Source organism: Canis lupus, chromosome 16, assembly GCF_011100685.1.
Source record: "Canis lupus familiaris isolate Mischka breed German Shepherd chromosome 16, alternate assembly UU_Cfam_GSD_1.0, whole genome shotgun sequence".
NCBI classification, from domain to species: Eukaryota; Metazoa; Chordata; class Mammalia; order Carnivora; family Canidae; genus Canis; species Canis lupus.
The window spans coordinates 30,015,214-30,038,509 of record NC_049237.1 but is presented as its reverse complement, the minus strand read 5'-3'; the positions used below and the strand labels follow the sequence as shown (position 1 = coordinate 30,038,509).

The window sequence follows — 23,296 nt, the reverse complement described above, 5'->3', positions numbered from 1 at the left end:
AGAGATGCCTTCATGTATATTGCATAGCAGAAGTGGATATAATATTGCAGGCCCACAGGAGCAATAAGAATGTAGATTTGGACACATATGGTGTCATTAGCAGCTTAGCAACAATCTCTCCCCCATGCCCCAGCAAATACTTTCCCATTATGGGACCCAATATGAAAGCCTGTGAGTAACAAGCTTTAATGAGACAGAGTGGAGTGGCTCATGACTAAAGTTTCCATTGTGCTTAATTAAAAAAGAAAATAAAGCAGAGGTATCTCAATATTCATTTGTTTTCATGAAAGCATTTTTTTTAATTCTATAAGGCTAAAACTCATTTTTTGTGTCATGTCCCAAGTGGAATGGAGCATAAAAAGAATAAAGAATAAACCATATTCAACAAATTACCATAAAATCTCTCCTCTTTGTTATCCATCCATTATAGACTTATCTACTTTTAGCCTAGTTAATAAAAAAGATCAAAGACATCTGATCATTTTTTAAACATAATCCTCCTTCCAGCTAAGGATTGGCTTTCATCCATTGGTCTGTGATGGGTCTGTATTTCTTAAGTCATTAAAAATCTATGGCCCTTCTTATTAATCGGCTCTAAAACACTTAAGATGCTTTTCCCAATCCAGGAAAATTTCTTCTGTCACCACTTTTCCTTTACTTCCGCATAGACCTGTGTGCTACATGTATAGAATCATGACAGAAGAGCCTAGGGAAGAAATTCTCTCTCAGCTAATTGAAGCCAAGGCAATTATTGTACTTGTCTATCTCTTCCATCCACTGTTTCCTATTCCTATCCACTTCCCACCCACATGTTTTAATATGTACCTTATTACATATTAAGAGACATTGGAGCTAAGTTCTTACATTCTTTTGGTGGAATTGGACAGAAAGTACTACATGTGCTTCAGAAATTTGATCTCTGTAAGATTGTTTATCTCAGACACATCTTGTTAACTTTGTTCATTTTATGAACAGAATTGAAATAGAACACCTCCACTGTAAATAGGAAGGACTTTAAAATTAAATTTGGGCAGCTGGAGAGCAGGATACATTACCTCCAGATCATATCACCTAGATTGGAAAAAAACAAAAACCCAAGAAAAGTAAACAAATCAGAACAGATCCCCATGACAGTGTGAGCTTGAGACAGCCCATTAGAAACCTTACAAACATTTCTTAAGGAAGTGAAGTTTCAGCCACAAAACCAGATAGTTAGTGGGAATGCACATCCATAACAAAGCAAAGAGTAATAGATGCCATCCCCAAGCAGCATAGGGAAGGCATCAGCACTAACCTAGGACTGATTATTGTCAGAAGGTACAGAAGTTGAACTCATACAGGCTGGCCCAGGATAGGCCAAGGTAGGTCTGGCATTCAGACCAAAGGCTGTATACCCTTCGAAGGTCCTCTGTGATTCTGAGTTGAAACTGGTTATTCTCTTTATCAAAAATTGGAAATGAGTCTGAACCTTGGATTGAAAGAAATGAATGAGCTGAGCCTACAAGAACATTTATCGAATAGATGAAGAACGGGTTAAAGGATCAAAACTCTGGGGTCAGACTGTTTAAGTTTGAATTATAATACAGTCCTATGAGCAAGTTCTTAATTTCTCTAAGTCTAAATTTACTCATCTACAAAATAAAAGTTCTAATAGTGCTAGGGCACCTGGGTGGCTCAATTGATTAAGTGTCCAATTTCGGCTTAGATCATGATCCCATTTGGTATTGGGAGGTTGGGCTCCACGCTTAGTGAGGAGTCTGCTTATCCCTCTCCCCATGCTCACTCTCTATCTCTCTCAAATAAATAAATAAAATCTTTTTAGAAATTATATTGAAAAAAGAAAGGGTTGTTTTTGAGGAGATGAGCTAATCCATGCAAGCCATTTAGCATCCATAGTAAGTTCTCTATTTGTGTAAATAATTATCATATGTGTGTGTTCTATTAAAGGGAGTCCTGTGGCAGAAAAATTGTTTTGCATGTTCTGCTACATACTGACACTGTGACATTTTAGATATTTTCTTAAAACATTTCCTAATTTCCTGATTAATATTGTATGTCTAATGAAAAAACATATACTTCTCATTAAAATCTCTGAGATACAAAGTGTTCTTTATACCAGCCAGTTCTGATTAATAGTTATTGGAAAATAGAGTTTAGGAATCATGATGATTCTTTTCTTTAAAAAAGAAAAAAAGATTTATTTTAGAGTGAGAGACACAGAGAAAGCATGTGAGGAGTGAGAGGGGCAGAGGTAAAAGGAAAGGGAGAGAGAATCTCAAGCAGACTCCCACTGAGCATGGATCCTGTCATGGGGCTGGATCCAGGACCCTGAGATCATGATATGAGCCAAAATCAAGAGTCAGACGCTCTGAGCATCTGAGCCCCCCAGGGTCCCCAGAATCATGATTCTTAAACCTTATGTCAAATCAAAGATTCAGTGTCCTTTTCTCAGAACTTTCTAAGTAGCTGAACAAACGGCTCTTGATCTTCCAGTTTTCCTTTGCAGATGGGATTTGGTCCTGAGGAGAAGACAGGTGATTTATGAGGTCCCAACCAGTTCTAAAATGCTGTGACTCTCATCACTAATTCAAAATCACTCAAAGGAAAGGCTGCAGAGAGGGATGATCCCCAGGTGAGAACATCAGTTCTCACAATACATACTGGGAGATTATATAGGTTTCCTTCATGTTATAAAATAAACATGTTCTGACCACCTCATCAGAAAATAAATTTTTATAAAGCAAGTCCTAATTTTTCTAACACAAATTCAAAAATTCTTTTTCTCTGGAAAAAAAAAATCTAACATACACACTATTAGACTGTATATACAGATTCCAGAATCATCCATCCATGGCCAACCATTCTGGATTAATATTTGTTACACGTCTGGTACTTCCCTTATTGTATATTCTCACATCACAAAATTAGCAATTTTGCCATATTTTTCCATATTTTTAAAAAATGCTTAATGGGTTTGGTTGTCAGCAACTATGGATATCCAGAGTCTTTTTTGGAAGTTTACAAAAATTAGGCTTTCTGTAGTATAAAACAAACTCTTTCCATTTCATTAGTTGTGTGAATCCAGATTCTACATTTGCCGTATATCTAATCAGGATTCAACAGTACACAACTCTGGGTAAGAAATATTAGTCTAGACTAGAGGAAGATTTAATGCCTGAGATCATAGAGTGGTCCAGCTATAAAAGAAATGGCAAGAACCCAATCAAGGAAGTGATTTAAAACTGAGTAGATAATTCAGTGGCCTCTGGGGTGTACTAACAAAGTGAATTAATATAGAGGAAACCTCTTTGTGTTGATCCTACCTTTTCTCCTTAAATTACACGTGCATGTGTCTCTTCAAGATCATGGAGAAAGGTGCTACCTAAAATGAAGATATTAACATTATCAACAGGCATTGTTATCACCCTGGCCGTCCCCTTGCTCCTTACAAAAAGGAAAGACCTGGCTTTGCATACATGTGTTTGGCAGAGGACAGTGTTAGTGTTCAGTAGAGTGGAAAACTGCCATGATCATTTAGAAAGAGAGCACGTGGTGATGAAAAGGGCTCAGAATCAAGAATCAGGAGTTCTGGATCTTAGTTCAGTTGTTTCATACACAAACACGGTTCCTTGAGCAAGTCTCTCCCGATTCTGTGCCTTTGTGTCCATATCTATTTTAAAAAGCAGATGATTTCTAGGTTTCATCCCATTATAAAAACATTAAATTATTACAATTTTATATCTTAAATGTAAGCTTGTATATATATATATATATATATATATATATATATATATATATTCCATAGGTAATTTTCAATAACATAGTTTATACATGTATGCATATAAAATGTGAAGATAATACCACTGACATGTCAGAGCTTTCAGTCACTTATTTTTTAGCCAGTTTTGAGGAGAAGTTTTAATTTGTTCACACCTAAAATTAGCCATTTAGATGATTATTAAGCATCATGAGGGGGGACAACTTTTAGATATGAGAGAAAGGTAAAACCATGCCAGCCTTGCCTAGGAAATGAATCATCAAATCAGGCCACTAGCATTCCATTTCAATCCTTTCCCTGAAAGCCACAATATCCCAGGAATTTGTACAGACTATAGGAAATTGATGGACATTGATTTTGTGTTCAACAAAAACTTGTAGAAAGGGAATAAAGGGGAAAGGAGAAAAAATGAGTGGGAAATATCAGAAAGGGAGACAGAACATGAGAGGATCCTAACTCTGGGAAACAAACAAGGGGTGGTGGAAAGGGAGGTGGGCAGGGGGTGGGGGTGACTGGGTGACGGGCACCGAGGGGGGCACTTGATGGGATGAGCCCTGGGTGTTATGCTATATGTTGGCAAATTGAACTCCAATTTTTTAAAAAAATATGTAAAAAAAAAAACAAAGAAAGAAAAAAACCTTGTAGAAATAGTCAACAAATACTTATTGAGTACCTACTAACTTCCATTTACTGTTCTAGGGACTGGGAATAGGTGGAAAACACACATATAGACTACATGCAAGTAGCTCGGTCTACTAGGCTTAAAAACATGTACAAGTCAAGGGTTCTTCACAATCTCTCTTCAAGGAGTTATTTTTTTGTTTTTTTTTTTTTGTTTGTTTTGTTTTGTTTTTTTTTAAGGTAAGACTGATATCCTAGGTATATCAGTTGCTAAGTATTTCCTTAGCAATTGGTAAATAGTCATTAAGTTATCACCCTCCTGAATCTCCCCATCCCCATCCATTCCCTACTCAGACTTACCTATGATACAGCAACACAAAAGGGACAACTCTGGACACAGCAGGAAACCACCATGACCCTATGTCAAGGCTGGCACTTACATTGTAGAAGGTTTTTAAATTTTTAAAGAATTCTGACATCATCTTGCCTTAAGGTAAAGAGAGTAATCATCAAGACCTTAACCAATAAATTATTCCTTAAACTTTTACAATATGAACAGTGTTTATTTTAATAATATGTATGTATGCCTATTGTGGTTGGAAGGGAGAATCAAAGCAAATTAATTTATTGGATAGGAAAAGGATTTTAATAGACATCTTCCTTTGGAGCAAAAATGGAAACATTGCATTTTATTACTTTGAGGCAAATTTCTGATAAAGTCTTTATGGACCCATGCTTAAAAGTATTTACAGTGACCCAAGAGCATATTTTACTCTGTTTCCATCTCACAAAATGAAACTAACACACAAGCGGTGGAAATGGATAGAACTTCATAACAATGATGGTATGGATTCTAGAAATTCAACTGATTTAGCTCAAAAATGAAATATGCGAATGTTCCTTGGGAACACGGTCATTATGGACACAGACTTGTCTGAGTTTAGAGGAGGCAAAGCACATTTCTAGAAAGAGACCTCAGATTTGAAAGAGAAGACTCTATCTCCTAATGTATACTAATCATGTGCTTCGACTGAAGGGCAATTCTGAAAGATCATTATCAAGAGAAGGGACATCCATAAGCTTTCTGTTGTGGCACCGACTTCCCCAAACTAACATGATGGGATCTTGAACAATTCTTAGGTGAAAGACATCCATAGAGTTGTTTTTCATTTATTAATGTATCTCAGACCTTCAGGATTTTTATTCAGGTGAGTGTTTTTGCCTCAGACCCGGAATGTCCCTGGCAGGTTTTGCTGACCAGCTGGGAAACCCTAGGAGGAATCTCTAAAAACCTTTTATTCTCTGCATTTGTCTTCCATGGATGTGCTCCGAGTGCATCTTCAAAGGAGCAGTAGATCTTCTAATAGTCTGTGCAGGCTGGAAAGGGGCAGGAGCAGGAGTAGGTAGGAGGAGTGGATAAGGAAGCAAAAATTGAACTCAGTAACGTGTGTCATAAATATGGTCTTTAAAGAGTAATTCTGAGCAGGATCTTTGAAATGAACAAAAATAAAAACACGACTAGGAAATTAAAAACTCAAAAGAGTGGAAAACCAGAGATGGCTGTTTTATGCTTTTTTGTGTTTTCTATGGTTTTGATCATTGGAAGAGTTTGAGGAACACAAGAGCTTATGGTCATGTCTCTTTGTGCTCTACTGCCTACAGGAACTTGCATAGCTGAGAGCATAGAATAGAATCCCCACTTGTCATCTTCAGGGTCTGCCTGACATATTCAATCGCAGTAGTATCACCAAAGCAAAGCAGGCCTTGTGTTTATTTAATTATCTGCCAGAGCTAATAATACAAGGCAGATCGACCAGGCCCTGGGATTTCCTGCAGTCTTGGCTAGCATTCAGAGAGCATAGCACTGGTCCTTAATTATTTCTAGTTATGGGGGAGAAGAAAAGAATGAATAAATGAAGCACATTGGTAATCAATAACGTCAACTTCTTTTCTGCCAATCAGTAAATAATCAAACAAATAGCTTTTAATTTCCTTTTTCCTCTTTTTCTTACTGTGATTCTCTGGTTGCAGTGCCAATTATTCATGAGCTAATCATTTAAATATGATTTATGATAGGGACCTGTAACCGGCAGTGATTAAAAAGTATAAAACTATATGAATGGTTCTGAAGTAATACATTTGGAAAAAAAAGACATACTTTTATAAAGTAACCTTCTTCCCAATGTGGGGCTCAAACTCACAACCCCAAAGTCAAGTCTCATGCTTTATGGACTGAGCAGGCCAGGCACCCCCCCCTCCATACACACACACACACACACACACACACACACACACACACACACTGTATTGCAGTGACTATAAGCTGTCCAGAGGGATGAGACATCCCTGTGAACAAATAATCACCATAAAGTTCAGGAAGGAATCAGAAATTGATCCGTGCCTTGCAAACAGGACATTTTATATAGGAGGGAAGAGGGCATTCCAAAGAGAGCCAACAGCATGGGCAACAGCACTGAGGTGAGCCTGGAGACCTCAGGGATCAATTGGACCAGAGCTTGGATTTGCGTTGAAGTGCTACAGAAACTCAGTCACGTTTAACATGGTGTGACCAGTACATAGAAGACTGGAAGGCGGGCAGAGCAGTTGGCCATGACTTCCAGGCAAGGTGGAATCATGGTAGACTACTAGGTGCTGATGCTAGAGACTTATTCCAGTGAATAAAAAAATAGCTAGAGAATGACTGAGAAAGAAGATTTGACTATTCCACCGACCTCAGAATCAGCTCTGGAGAGTCAAAGTAAAACAGTCAACGCATACCTTTTGTGGGGGGAGCTGATGAAAAGGGTTTCAAAGCATAGAATCTATGAAGGAAATAATAAAGATGGTCTTTGGAGATGAAAAAAATGGGACATGAGTGGTTTAGTGAAATTAAAGAATGTAATAATCATTAATTATAATGACATATGTGAATTGCTGCCTCGAAGGAGAGTCCAGGCTCACTGTCCTGGGGAGCATTTAGTCACATTGAGTGGCTTCTGTACCTGATTCTCAAAAAATGGTAACATAGACTGTGGTACCAAACATACCTTTGTAGTCTTTAAAAGGCAGAGAAGCTGATTTCAAATAACCAACCACAAGTTTTGAGCAGCAGTCTCTTGCCCACTCTGTGGGTTGGAGTTAAACCCATCTGTCCTCATGTGCCATTTCTCCTTAGGCCTGCTCTCCTTATATCCCTAGGATATGGGCTAGAGTACACATAGCTCGCCTCACTTGTTTCCTAGCAGAGAAAGGATAAGGCTGGCTGTGGGTTGGAAGGTACGGGTGCAGCTATAAATAGCTCCTAAGAACAATGGATACCATGGAAATGCTTGAGGAGCATCTCATATAACAGAGGAAGCAAGAAAAGTAAAGATGGCAAAGAAATGAATCACTACCAAAAATAAAAAGATAGATTGTCCTCTCCCTTCTTCATATATATAAATATACATACCTCTGTACACACACACAGAGTACAGACCAAAGCAGATTGCAAAACAATATATAAAAGATAATTCAATGTATGTATGTAAAAATGTTCCATATAAACATATATGTGTGCACATAATTTTATATATACATAAAATCTTAGGGGGAGAAAAACCTAGATTTTATATATATAACTTAACATTAAGGATGGTTAACACTTGGTGTGGAAAAAAAATTATGGGTTTTTTTTCTTTGAGAAAAAAATAAATATATATATATAAAATTTTGGTTTTTTTTAAAGATCTTATTTATTTATTCATGAGAGACCAGAGAGAGAGAGGCAGAGACAGGCTGGTGACAGGCAGGCTCCATGCAGGGAGCCCGATGTGAGACTTGATTCCCGGACTCTAGGATCACGCCCTGGGCCAAAGACAGGCACTAAACTGCTGAGCCACCCAGGGATCCCTATTATTTTTGGATACATTGTGTAGTGACTATAAGGATTCTTAAAGAAAACATGACAATTTAAAACATACTAACACAGAGTGTTAAATGCAGCTGATGAATTACTGAACTCTACATCTGAAACTGATGATATTCTCTATGTTGGCTAATTAAATTTAAAATTAAAAAAATACCATACTTTTGCATCTGTAACCTGTAAATGCACACAATCATTATAAGACTGAGTTGCAATGACATCAGTTTCCACTTCCCAAAAGGTACCTGTCAGTGTCTAAGTTAGACCCCAGGAAAACTTGTGATTTTCCCAAATTACAGCTCAACTGCCACTAGCTCAAAATTATATTTGTCTGCCTATAGGATACAGGAGGGATCCTTCCAGGTATACTACAGCTACCCTGAAGCTTCTTAGGGAGGCAAGACTAACTGGTTGAGTACACATGACCCCAGATTTGTCGCTAGGAAGTAGTGGTGCAGCCGGTAATCACAAAAACACAAACCCCAATTAGTCAGGAGGTCTTGGACTGGGGCCCAGGCTTGGGTATTTATTTAAAAAGCTCCCCAGGTGATTCTAATGTGCAGCCAACATTAAGAACCATGGCCCTAATGGATTAATTTACTAAGGGGTTATTTGAATGTGGCCTTGGAGAGAGGTAAAGTGAAAGCAGAGAGGATTTTGTTTGACCAAGGCCAAGTGGATGCATGGCCCAGGGCCTGTGAGAATGATTTTGCAAACAGAATAAAAGAACGTGGAATGTGGGGTTGAGCAGTTCTTCCACAGTATAGTGAGGTCAATAGGTAGACCTCTCTCAAGTTCATGGTAGAACAATCTCTGATATTTCAAACTGGGGAAATGTTTAATGATAGCAGCTTGTTGTCAAGATACTGGTATCTCACAGAATCCAGCAGGACCCAGTTGTGATGCTGATGCCAGGGGCCTGAAGCTCTCTCGGGCACCAGAGGCTCCCAGCCTTTTCTGTTAGAGAATGCACACTGACACGCTGGACCTTAGCATAACAAATCTTCCAGTAGAGCAGTGGCCCTTTGAATCATTTTTTACTCTGCTTTAGAAAATCATTCCAGATGCATTTCTGTGGATTGTCTTTGCTTATTCTGCAAATTTATAGTAGGTGAAAGCTAGGGAGCCCACAAGGGTCTTCTGGTCCTTGTCTTTCTCTTTCTGTATGAGGGACCTGAGCTTTCAACTTGTGCTCAGTTTCCTAAAGTGGAAGCTAGGACTGGACACAAGTTTCTTAACTCCCTTCAAGTACCCCTGAAATCCACCACAATTTCTGATTTGGAGTTGTGACTTGTCTCCAGGCAGCAGCAGCAGAGTCATGTTCTTGCTCTGCGTGACTGACAATGATGCTCTTATTCATAACATATTGAAATTATATTACTTATCAGCTACCATTTATTGATACTGAACATGTGCTAGCTAAGCTATTGGCTTTATATTTCTCATATTTAATCTCAGCACTGATGCCCAAGGACATTGTTATTTCCGTTTTACTGTGGAGAACGCTGAGATAGGATGAAAACCATTGAAGATGGAAATCTTATGCTAACCATGGGAGTCTGCACTAATCCCACAATGCCACTGCCAATAACAATGACCCCAGAGCTGGGTCAGAGAGGGCAGTGCCCCACTCTTCTCTGCCCTTTGTGCCCTTGTCGACCGAGTTTGTCTCATGACCAGCTGAACCCTGGCTTTTTCTGCCCCATTCACTCTTTCTTTAGAGCTGTGCCCGGTAGAGCCCTACCACCTTGGTGCTTTAACAGCCTGACGGTATTTGATTTATTTTCTGAGGAGTGGTTCTATATCTCACCTGTTTCTAATGGAGTTTCATTTTGCGACCCAGCATAATCTGCGTTCCTGTGGTTTAGGGGGAAGAAAATGCTGTTAAGCTCAGCTAGAGTCCTAAACAGATGTTCTACAAGTCTCTGTGTGTAGCCTTAGTAATGCATCACTTCGAGACATCTTGGCCTGGCCTGCCAGCATACTCTGCCCCTTCCAAATGCTTTCCGATAGCATGCAATAAGCAAAATCTGAAGTCAGGTTAAAACCACCAAAGCCGTTTGATTCTAATTCTTGGGTGCATTAGCATCTGGACTTTGGGAGGTGCCAACCCGATCTTGGGAAAACCAGCAGCCCTAGATCCGTGCAGGAAAGGGGGGGCGGGGCACAAGTGTTGACTGTTTTAAGAACCCTAACTGTGTAAAAATCTGAATATGATCCTATCCCCTTGAGCAAATTATTATCTTTTATGAATATTTTTCATTTTAAAGAGAGCTTTGCTGGAAATTATCCTCTGCCACTTATCCTTGTCTTTATAACGAGGGGAAAACAAACAAACAGTGGTCCCTTTGCAAGAGGGTGACTTACAACTTTTAAAAGCTACTTCCATGATAAATCGATGACAGAACCCACAAGAGCTGTCTTCAGGAAGGCACACTGCAAGGGTTTGCTGTCAGAAGTAGTACTAAGTGCAGGAGCGGGTTAGAGGGACACGCATCTGGTGAAGGATTCAGAATATAGCTGTGTCTCTCTGCCTGGGAGGGGATATGTTGCAGTCAGATAATGTTTATAAAGTTGTCCCATACGTACTGGGCTAGATTTGATGCCATTAAAAACGTAATCCAAAATGACAGTGTCTCCCCACGCCTGGCTTGCCCTCAGGCAAGTGGAGGAAAGGGACTGTGTAAGGTGACCTCTCAAGGTCCCCTACCATCGTGTGATTCTGTGAATGATGAGCAACAGCCTCAGAGCTCATAGTCTGACCGTGTTCCATCCAAGTTCTCAGAAGCAGACTGATAAGAGGGAGGTCACCCCCTGCAAATCTTCTGGAATCCCGATGCAGTGATTAAAACAGAGTCTTCTCAGGTTTCTGCGTCATGGTGAGGTGGTGTTGGTCTAGGATGGCTGGGGTAATGGGAAGCAGCCTGTCCGCAGTCTACGACAGAGTTAGCCATGGGCACCAAGTCTCAGAGTGATTTAGTAGGTTCTCTAGTGATGGCAGACAGGGCAGGAGAGAGTGGCTGGAGGGCAGTAGGGAGAAATGATCAAAAGGTCTCACCTGAGCCGGACCCTTCAATGATTTTTCTCTGTCCGCTTCACCTGCCTGCTGCACTGCTAGGTACCACGCTTACAAAATGACCTGATCCATTCAGAGAGATGGTACATATCGTAACAGATCAGAGAGATATGAAACAAACAAGCTTCCAACAAGCTCACAATACAGCATCCATCCTCAAAAAAGACGGGCAAATGGCATAGCCTGAAAGTTTTCAATACAATAACTGCTAAACCAAGTAGGATCCCTGTAAATACGTATTCACCAGCTCATTTTTTTTTCCCCATCATCACATATAGTGAAATAGCATCTCTTACCTGAGCCATCTTCTGTCTATAGGAACAGGGGACTCGCTGCAAACTCCCTGCTCTCATCATGCTGATAAGAATCTAGTAAATGCAGCAGAGAGAAACTCTAGTAAGCCTGAGGGAAAAGAAAAAAGGAAAAATAAATAAAAAGAATGAAGCAATCACCATAGGAAAATATTGCACAAGAGAAAAATATGAAATTAGAATGAAAAGGAAAAATACGGACAACATAATCCATTATCGTCTGCAAAAATAGAGAAAATGTTTCATTTATAGAGGTGGACATACAGTGATATAGGAAATCTATCTGCTCCATGTAAATTTATTAAATGAAACTTTCTTTTTCTCTTTCTTTCTTTTAGATAAAAAACCTCTTCATGAAATAAAACCCCAAAGTAAGTTATCTTTCCTCTTGTGAATGTAATTTATTCTCATATTTGCTGCCTTACTGTTGTATTTGTTTAGGAGCCAAACAAAATTGAAGTTTGTGCAAAAGATCCAGGGCTTTCAGGACTTCTACTCCTTGGGTTTGGAGTCACATATCAGAGATTTAAATCGAAAGGAAATATGCACACCCCTCCCCTACCTCTGAGTAAAAGTAAATCTCTCCTCTTGATGCTGCCTGCCTATAAGTCCATTTCTCTGCAAATGTCATCTAGGATTCTTATTGCTGAGGAGATTTATAGCATTAAAATTAATAAATATTTGTCAGTACAAGCTTTCATGAGAGCAGCGTTGTGCAAGAGCCTGACTACAAGCCTCTCTACCTAGGTGGAAAAGGAGGAGGAGGGGGCACCTGAAATGCAAACTGTGAAATTCATAGCAAGTGGGTAGACTAGAAACCAGTATTCCACAGTGAAATCATCAGAAACTAAAAACTTTGGTGTTGGTGCTAGCTTGAGCTTTCCATACACAAACTTGCCTCCTGGAGAGGCTTTTACATCATATCCACCTTACACATCCAGCAAGATTTGGGAAAAGTCACACTGTAAATGGTTGGCAGCTAGGCATTTGACCCTATGGTTTTCATCCTTGGCTCAACTTTTGAACCACCTGGGTTAGAACCACCTGGGGCCCTTTTAAAAAGCCCAGTTCTCAGGCTGTACCCCCAGACCAATGGAATCAGATTTGGGATAGGTTAGAATTCCTGTTTTGTGTTTGTTAAGGATCTAAAGATTTTAATGCATATTTCAATATATATGATTTTTTCCTTAAAATATAGTTGACAAACAATATTATATACGCAGTGATTCAACTTTATGTACATTAGGAAATGATCACCATGATAAGTCTAGTTACCACCTATCACTATACATAGTTATTACAATATTATATAGTGTATTCCCTTATGCTATACTTTAAATCCCAGGACTTAAAATAACTGCAAGTTTGTACCTCTTGATCCAATTCACCTATTGCACCAATTCGCCACCCCTCTGGCAACCACCACCTTATTCTCTGTATTTATGAATCTGCTTCTGTTTTGTTTGTTCATTTGTTTTTGTTTTTGTTTCTTTTTCTTTTTTTTTTTTTTGATTCCACATGTAAGGGTAGGAATGCCTGGGTGTTTTTTTTTTTTTTTTTTTTTTTTAGAAGATCCTCAGATTCCAATGTGCAGCGTGGGCTGAGAATCACTTAGAAAAATATTTCTCAAAAAGGGGATCAGCAATCATTGCCTCAGATTCTTGGGGTGTGGTGAGAGCTTGTTAAATACACACCACCTCAGAATAGAAAAAATGAATTAGAATCCCTAGAACAAGATGGCGGGAGGAGGGAGGGCCCTCCTGAGAATCTACATTTTCCTATGTTCCTCAAATGATCCTGAAGCACTCAGAAGTATGTGAAGCCTAGGAGGGGAACCTTGAAATAGAAGAGCCTCAACAATACAGCTCTTAAGTACAGGAGAGGTAGCAAGCTGCCCAGTTTGGTTTATAAGCTTGTAGAAGATGTCCCTAGCCAGTATCTCCCATTTTAGTGTAAAGTGAATGACTTTTGATCTTTTAAATCCTAGGGTATTAAAATTCAAATAGCTTGGGAGAGCTAATAGCTTTTATTAGCGAACTTCTTTGAAGGAATTAAGATCCTGTGAGGATAGACAGAAATAGGTATCTTGGGACGGGGGTCAGGAGACGTGAGAGAAAGATCTGGGAAAGCTGTTACGTTCATACTTCGTTATGTTGCTTCAGGCAGGCTTGAGATATAATGGTGCCGTTAACTTGCAGAGTCTGAGGACTTTGCAAAACAACAAAAACAAACTTCCTTAACATTTTCCCCCTGAGGTGCACTGCCCATCAAGTCTTTATTGGTACTTAGATAGTGATCCCCTGACATCCTGCTTGGTGATTTTGAACTCAGGAAGGCTGAAGAGGGGGAACCTGGTTGTGAATATGTGTGTGTGTGTATGTGTATGTTGAGGAAGGGAGGAAAAAAATAGAGTCAGTAAATATTTGGCTGCTTGTGCTTGTGTCAAGACCTCAGAGTGACAGCTGGACCCACCTCCCCCACTGTCTCCGGGTGACGTAGCCATGCCCCTCCACTGGCTGTCATGTGTAGCACCAGCAAGATCATGGGTGTTCATGTGGTGGCCACCATGAGAGTTACTTAGAAATGTGTTTTTTTTTTTAATTAATTTCATGCTTAGTTTGTGAGTCCTGTGCCATTTTAATTTGGTTACATCTGTACTTCCAGCCATAAACCCCACAGTAGCTATTTCTAGTCCTCAGGGACTCCTGAATTAGTTTTTGCTTGGGGTTCTCACTCATGAACACCATGCTTAATTGCTGGATACTGCAACGGAATCGCTTAAACTGTTTTAATTTGTGATTTCCTAAAAATAAAACCTTAACAGAATCAATGTGATTGCAAAAGGCTCCCAGAGGAATCCAGACAGGGTTCTGTAAGCTGCATGGTTAGGAGTGCATTATACAAATTCAGGCTGTGGTTGTTCAGTGAAAGAGGGGCTTAGTTTAAGACTATATGAATCATCACTGATGCAAAATCAAAGTCAATTATGAAGATAATTGAGAAACAACCTGTTCCTATATATAGCTGTACTCATGAACATCCACAAGGCCTGGTGGAGAGAAGATATTACTCAGTTCGAAAGCAGTGCTCTGTGAGCAGGCAGGCCAAGGAGCCAGCTTTGAGTTGCAGGGAGGTATAAAGAGAAAGTGAGGTCTTAAGATATCTGTTGGCAAATCATAATGACAAACTGGGGAAAATATGTGCACTGCATAGCTCATGAAAGCACTTATTGTAAATGAGATAATTTAATCAATTACGTATCCTAATGTACTAAACCGAATGTTTCATTTTCTGCTTCTGCACATCTTAAATTATCTTCAGGTGCTTTATGAGATTTAATCATAGTTAATAGAAACTTCATTACCATCAAATGTGCTTTCAATAAATGTTGTGTAACAATGTCAGGAGGTGCAGTAAAATATAGTAGATTCTGAATGGCAAACACGCACCCCCAGAGTCAGATGGAAAAAGGCTGCCTTCAGACAATGGGACTTCTAGGAGGCTTGGGGCTGTGGCTTTCCAGAAGGCCAGGGCTCCTGAGGAGAGGCTTGCTCAGCAAGTTCACTGTAGGGATGAGAAGGATTTCGCTTTCCCCTGAAAAATAACCCAGAACCACACACATGGTCTTCTTTTCATCTCCTTTCCACATAGTTTCCAGCAGCAATGCCTGCTAAACACAAATCCCATTACCACTTCCCGAGTCAGCCACCTCCAGGACGGTTCCTGGTGTCTACCAATTACCTTCATCTCATATTTTTCAAAATTGAATTTCTCCTTATCTGCCCTTCTTCTTAATCCAGTCCTGTTTCTCATCTTCTCACGTTCAGCCAATACTACACCATCAACTCACTTCCCCATGTGTGTAACTCAGGGCAGTCTCTGGGACCCCTCTTTTCCCTTTCTTGTCTCCTGCTCGTTACTCAATAAATCATTATAATCTGACTGTTCTACCATCTGAACAGATCTCAAGTGCATCAATATCTCTCCATTTTCACTCTACCCATATCCATCCCTCTGTTCACTCAACAGCTGTTGACTGAGTATGTACCATGTGCTAGGAAGCAGTGGTGGGGAAGCAGTACTGAGGTGAACAGGTGCAGTTTCTGCTCCCACAAAACTTACAGTTTTAATGAGTGGAGATGGATGGGATGCAAACAAACCAGAAAACATATAGTGCTGATGGCAAGAGAAATAAAGCAGGGTAGGGGCTCAGGTGGATAGAAAGGAATGTTGCTTTTTTTTTTTTTTTTTTGTATAAGGTGTTCAGAGCAGATCTCTATTAAAACTGCACTTAAGAAAAGAGCTGAAAAACAGAGACAAGCATTCTGGACATCTGGAAGAGAGCATTCCAGACAAAGGGAACACCAGATGCAAAGGCTATGAGGTGGGAACTTGCTTGGAGTGTCTGGGGAACAGCAAGGAGGCCAGGATACCTGGAGCAGAGTGGCAAAGGGAAGAGTCCTAATAGCAAAAATCAGAGAATTGGAATGAGAGGGGAAACTGCCAAATGTATCATAGGCTATTGTAATGACTTTGACCTTGACTCTGAGTGATATGGAAAGCCATTGAGGCTTAGTCATAGTGATATGACCTAATATTTTCTTTTTTTTTCTTTTTTTTTTTTAATTTTTTTTATTTATTTATGATAGTCACAGAGAGAGAGAGAGAGAGAGGCAGAGACACAGGCAGAGGGAGAAGCAGGCTCCATGCACCGGGAGCCTGATGTGGGATTCGATCCTGGGTCTCCAGGATCGCACCCTGGGCCAAAGGCAGGCGCCAAACCGCTGCGCCACCCAGGGATCCCTGACCTAATATTTTCAAGGATAAACTCCACCTGCTGTGTTGAGTATAAGCATAGAGGGTATCAGAGCAGAAGAAAAACCTGTTAACAGTGATCTATTGTAACAGTAATCTGTTACAGTAATCTAGGCTGTTAGAATATGGGGGCCCTTACAGTACCAAGGTTCATGATGAATGTGGCTCAGCTTGGATAGACAACATTAGAAACTGAAAAAAATAGATCACATTTGGATATCTTTTGAAAGCTGAAAGGATTTGCTGATGGACTGGATATCAAGTGTGAGAGAAAGAAAGGTGTCGGGCATGATTTCAAAAGTTTGACTACGCAGCTAGAAGGACGGAGTTGCCATTACTGATAACAGAGAAAATGTGGTTGGTATAGCAAATCCAGAGGGAGAGGAATCAAGAGTCCGTGTTACTGATGCTAACTTTAAGAAACTTCTTAAACATCAAAATGGAGAGGTTGAGCAGGCAGTTGAATATATGAGTCTCAAGGTCAGAGGAGAGTCCTGGCTGGTGACATAAATCGAGAGTTGTCGGTGTCCAGATGATATTTAAAGCCATTAGGTTGAAAGAGATCCCCAGCTAATGAATGTGCGTAGAGACAGGAAGAAAGCAGAGGACTGAGCCCTCCAGGGCATCAACATTTAGATGTGGAGGAGGTCAGAAGTCACTGCAGAGAAGACAAAAGTAATAGCCAGCAGAGTAAGAGAGAAACCAAAAGAAAAGAAAATGGTGTCCCAGAAGGAAAGTTTTTTTTAAACTTCATCTTTAAAAGTTAAACTTTTTTTCGTCTTTAAAAAAGTTAAACTTTTTAAAACTTCATCAGGACATCTTCATTCCCAACCTGGATTTTCTGTAGTTACCTCCCTGTATCCAGTCTTGCCCTTCATCAATTTATCTGATCTTTCTGAAACATAAATTCTGGTCACGCCACCTCCGGGTTTAAAGCTCTTCAGTAGCTCACCATTAGTGCTAAGATCAAGTCCAAGGTTACTGAATATGTAAATGATGTGTTCTCAGCTTCCTCTTCTTAATCATATCAGCTTCTCTCAGTAGCTGAATCTTTAGGTAAGTTCCACTTGCTGCTTGCTTTATTCTTCAGCCAAACGAAGTGGTTGGGTTTTCTGAATACCCTCTGCCCATTTTCACATGTATATTCTGTTACTTCTGTCTGAAAACTTTCCCTCCACCTAATCCTGAACTTGTTGACCTCAGTCTTCCTTCAGATCCCCTATAAGACCTTCACCCACCAAGCCCTCATTAATTCATCCTATAGTTTACCCAGTATCAAACTATTTTCCTAATTCTCTATTTTCATTGCCCCGATGCTGGTCTGGATTCCCCTTCTCAGACAATCCCTGCCTGCAGGTAGACAGGCTTGAGTCTTACTTACTCTTATATCTGTGGCATTCACCACCGGCCTAGTAGGTATGAGATGGATTCATGTATGTATTCAAAACACTTGAATTAATGCCTTACATCCTCCTATTAACTCCTCACAAGGCCTTTTATTGTTAAGGTGAAATAAAGTCTGCTTCCAAATATTTTTACTCAATTATGTAGTAGCTATTTGCTTCTAAATATTTTTACTCATTTATGTGGTAACTATTTATTATACAATTGTTCTATATAGTCTTTCCTCTGTGAAGTGTGAGGGGAAAAAATAAATGTTTCTTCCCCACAGCTTCAATACAAAGTAGAAAAGGATAAATGACTCCAGAGAAGGAGAAGGACACAATCTTGAATAATCATTTATTCTGTACCAGACATGAAGTTAAAGCCCAAAACGTGTGCTTTCTGGAATCATTTCTGTCAAAGAACGGCCCAAATGTGTCCCTAAAGTCTAAAAACTAGGTATACCCTTCTCACTAACACCCATCTCATTATGTCTTTTGTAAAAATGTACTGCCTTCATCCATATTGGAATGCTCTGGAGCCTGGGAATCACCATCCTTTGGGAGCTTCACAGTGTTAAGGAATGCCTCAGAATTTATGTGGCCCACACTATATTTGGACATTTCTTTTAGCCTATGAAGACTTGAATAGCACTTTGAGCCCATGGAACTGTCTGTGACTTTGGGACATATCTTTACACTCTCAACAGACTTTTAGGCTCTTCTAAGCTAACATTAGACTACTGGTTTCGATGCTGATCTTTCATCCATGCATTATACATTTTTTTTTTTCTTGTAGTTTGCCCATCATTTTTCTTCATCTCCTGCTGATTATTTTTGATTACCTAAATATAGCACTTTCTGCAAATTGCATGACTTGTTTTGTACTTCAGGATCATCCCTACTGTGAATCAATCCAACACATCTATATAGGCAACATTTGTAATTTTCTTACCACTTCCAATGTCCTTATTATCCAATTTTTATCCTAAGTGTGTGCCTTTTCTTACTACTATTTTCAATGATATTGTTGACTCTACCCTTAATGAATGTGATGGGATTTTCTTCATTTCATTCCCCAGAACTTAGCACAGATAGAGAAGGAGCTGATAGACAAGTATGTTCTTCAGCAAGAGAATAACCCAAGTTTCTTGTTAGAAGGTGAATTCACAGGCCCCACCTCTCCACTTGTCAGTATTTTCAAAGATTACAGAGTTTATGCTTTATGCCTTCACTCTTTAGGAGAGGAAATTAAATAAAGTAAAAAATTATTTTCTCAAGGGTTAGAGTTCAAATCCTATTCTTTTTTACTCTATCCCCTAGCCTAATTTGTTCTTCCTATCTGATGGGGAAAAGCACAGTTCTTTTGCAGCCAAAGGGACAGCTACCAGATAAAAGAGAGGACCCTTAAATTTGAATGTCAGGTGAACAACAAATTTTTAGCATAACCATATTCCAGATATTGCATGGGAAATATACTAAAATTATTCATTATTGATCCAAAACTCAAGTTTAACTGTGTCATATTTTTATTTGCTAAATCTGGCAACTTTGCTGAAAAGGAGGAATATAACATGCCTGAAGGTGCACTATTAAGAAACATTTTATAAAATAAATTCCTTTATTGCCAATTTTGGAAGAATGCTTAAAATTGAAACAGATATTGAGGGGAGAACCTTTCAGTAAGAGCAAAAAATCTGAACAACAACAAAAATTCTCCTGAAGTACAAGGTCTATTGAAAATAGGAGTAATCAGACTTGGCCAGAGAGTAGGGTCCATGTGGATGAGAAGTGGATGAAAGCTTTTGAAAAATGGGATGGTGCAGAGCATAAAGCATCTTGAGCCATAATATAAGTCCCTCCTGGAGCGGACTCAATTCATACTAGAGAGTCGTTGAAAGGTGTTGGAGTGGCAGTACCAGAACTGTCTTTGGGAGGACTAATCCACGTGTAAAATGGCTCTCAGTGACCAAAGACTATGTACGAGGTAAGACGAGCCTGTACACTGAGGGTGTCAAGTGGAGTGTCTCCTATTGAAATTGAGATGTGAGATGCGCTGGAAATATAACAAGTAAGGTTTGTGAGTGGTTTGGGGGAAGGACTAAATGGGGACGGAATGAGAGATGAGTCTTCAGTCTCACTCATGGTGTCACATTACCTGAAAAAGGGAATATGAGAGAAGAAAACATTTGAAGAGGTAAAAGTGATGAATCCAGAAGTCAGAAGACAGATTTGTGATGTTAGCACAACATGCAGGTGGTGTTGTCCACAGAGCAGGAAAGAGATGAGGCAGGAGATCTCTAATGAGGAATGTTCGGCATCAAGGAAATCATTAAGCATTGTCTGTGAGCGATTATCCAATTAGATTGGCATGGAGCAAGGAAAGGGACTAAGAACTGAGCTTTCAAGTCTGTCTATAGAACTTTGAGAATGAAAGGTAGTTACTAAATAAGAAAGAAGATGGTAGGGGAATCAAGTTTAAGGAACATTCTTTTTCTCTCTAGAAGAAGGGTTGGCTTGGCTTGTCTACTGCTATAGAGCAGTGGGAAAGAGGAAGACAAAGACATTACTGTTGAGGCACACATTGTAAACAGCCTTCAAGAAAGAACAGTGATTTGGCAGGAAGACAGATCTTAAAGGGTAAGAGAATATTCAAACATAGAAATCCTGGACTAATTATCATATGGCCTGGCAACAGGTGAGGCGAATGTAAAAAGAAATGAAGTGCATCTCTAGGTTCTGATAGGAAAGACCTACAATATATTGTATGTGGACCACCCACAACAAAATAAAATACAGTAAAAGAAATATAGCGCGGAACCTTTAGAGTAAAAAAGATAAGTGAAGGACATTCACATTTCCCCCCCCAAAGATCCCAAAGATACTATCAAGATAACTTCTGGAAAAATAGTAGTTGAAGAATGCATTTTCTCCTTGCATACTGTTTTTATACTTCCTAAAACATTTTCTCACCTTATACATGTATTTTATTTATTCCCTTAACATAAGCGACAGCAGTTAATTGGTTAGAGAAATGTATTAAGAAAACACATATTAAGAACTGTTAAATGTTGGGGCACCTGGGTGGCTCGATGGTTGAGCATCTGCCTTTGGCTCAGATCATGCTCCTGGGGTCCTGGGGTCCTGGGGTCCTCTCCAAAAGGACCCTACTTCTCCCTCTGCCTATGTCTCTGCCTCTCTCTCTATGTGTCTCGTGAATAAATAAGTAAAATATTTTAAAAAAAGAAATGCTCAATGTTAAAAAAAAAATGCTTTCAGTTCTTTTTAAACAAAGAGCTAAGAATCCATGGGTGTAGAGAAGACCACGCCTTTGAGAAGTTTATCTGAGAGGAAGTTGGAGAAGGATTTGGTGGAGAGGTGATTTAAGAAGACTAGACAGTGTGTGGAGGCAGAGGGCAAGGCTCAGGTGCAGAGGAAAAATTTGAAGATGCAAGACCAAAAGGGAATAATGAATGAGTCCAGGTCCCGAGGGAGGCAAGAGAGGGCGGGATCAGAGCCAGTCTGACCCAGATGATGAGCATCTCTACAGGAACAGAGAAAAGGGAAGTGGATGCACTCATGCATGCAGGAGTGGAGGAATTTCGAGTTGTGGGGGAGTGGGCTCACATATGACGGTCACCATGTCTTTAGCTGGAAAGAAGAGCAGGTGAGCAGGAGCGCTCCTTTTGAACTAGAACAGCACCTGGCACGTAGTAAGCACACTGAAGAATTGGCTATTTTTGTCATTCATTGCAACAGTAAAACAACAGTCACCAGAATAACAATAATGAGGTTCTTGACGGGAGATTAGAAGAGCTGAGGTGTTGATTGGTTAAGGGGTTATGAGATTCCAAGCAGTGCAAATATAATTGGGATTGTTCACCATGGTTGGCCAAGGCTGGCCATTTCAAAGCTATTTTCTGATGTGTTATTAAAAAAGTTACTTCTCAATGACAGCAAGGATAAACCACTCTAACAGTAACTTCTGTTATATTTCACCATCTAATTAAATATTCTGGCACATGACTCTAGCCACAGCACTGGCTGTGCAGGGAGCCAGGGGCAGGTGCTGAGATGGCCGGTAGCTGCCCTTCCAGGGGAGTGAGCACAGCAACAACTTCTTTCGTCTTCCATTTGTTTTGCCTCCCTGTGAATTTCGATGGTGTGGGTTCCTCAGTATTTTACCATCTCTGTTAGATGCCAATTCATGTTGTTTTTTCTCATGAAACGGTAGCAGTAGTTGTTCTATAATATTTAATGGGAGATAGAATATTCTAGAAAAGCATTTGCTGTACTCCTTTATTTTGTGTCACTATCTAATTATATAAAATAGATTTTAACCTGATATATAGTTAAGCTCATAACACAAGAATTTAGTTATATTCCCATTAATTAGTGGCAATAATCAGTCTTTCACATGGGAGTCATGTGAAAAAGGGCAGAGTAAACAGCCCTTATATTTAGTCCTTTGGGCACTAGATTGGTTCCTCTAAATTCCTAAAGACATGGAACTTGCTGATGCCTGTTCCTCACCCTAGGAAGTTCACAGGGACTTTCAAAGGCCACTTGCTCCTTCTCACCAGCTTTGACCAAAAATAAATAAATGAAATGACTGCAGACTGTTGTTAAGTCGTGCTGCTTTCTTTTCTTTTCTTTTTTTTTTTTTCAGAGATTTTCTGAAAGGAAATTTCAGTCTCCTTCAGAACTATAGTCTCCCTCACACTTTTTTTTTTTAACAACCCTCATTGTTGAAAAGGTCATTTGAATATCTAACCAGAGCCCCAATTGCTACAATAAAAGGCCATGTCCTCCTCTGCAGTCCTTGTTAAAAAATGGCAAAAAGTTGGTTACTCGCATCATCATAAAGGAAGGGTCACTGAGCGCCTACTGTGGGCCTGTTCTCCTCTTGTGACAATAGTCTGTGCATTAAAGATCACCTCCAGTCACCTTACAGCTCTCGCTTCTCCAGGCCAAATGAACCCATCAACATGTCCTCTCCAGGGTCCCAATTTCCAGCTCTCTATTAATCTTTGCAGCCTTTCTTTTTTTTTTTTTTTCTATTTATTTATGATAGTCACACAGAGAGAGAGAGAGAGGCAGAGACATAGGCAGAGGGAGAAGCAGGCTCCATGCACTGGGAGCCCGACATGGGATTCGATCCCAGGTCTCCAGGATCGCGCCCTGGGCCAAAGGCAGGCGCTAAACCACTGCGCCACCCAGGGATCCCCTCTTTGCAGCCTTTCTCTGCAGATATTCCACACTCCTTCCAGCAACGAACCTACTCCACAGTAGTTCCTGACTAATTTAGAATACAAGAGATTTCTCAGTCCATTCTCAGTTTTGTTTTCTCTAAGGTGTAAGATTTTATGCAACAATTTTTTATTAGTTTCAGAGGTAGAATTTAGT

At 39.8% G+C, this 23,296-nt stretch overlaps 1 protein-coding gene across 9 annotated transcripts in view; it reads left to right on the top strand.

The window, feature by feature from the left end:
* UNC5D (unc-5 netrin receptor D) overlaps window positions 1–23,296 on the top strand; it is a 529,465-nt gene that overhangs the window by 431,331 nt on the left and 74,838 nt on the right. For 7 of the 9 annotated variants that reach the window (XM_038560132.1, XM_038560129.1, XM_038560128.1 and 4 more), the window contains one exon: window positions 12,032–12,064. The exons of the other annotated variants lie outside the window; for them this stretch is intronic. In XM_038560132.1, the coding sequence (XP_038416060.1) occupies window positions 12,032–12,064 (33 nt within the window). The remainder of the gene's footprint in view (window positions 1–12,031; window positions 12,065–23,296) is intronic. 9 annotated transcript variants of the gene reach the window in all.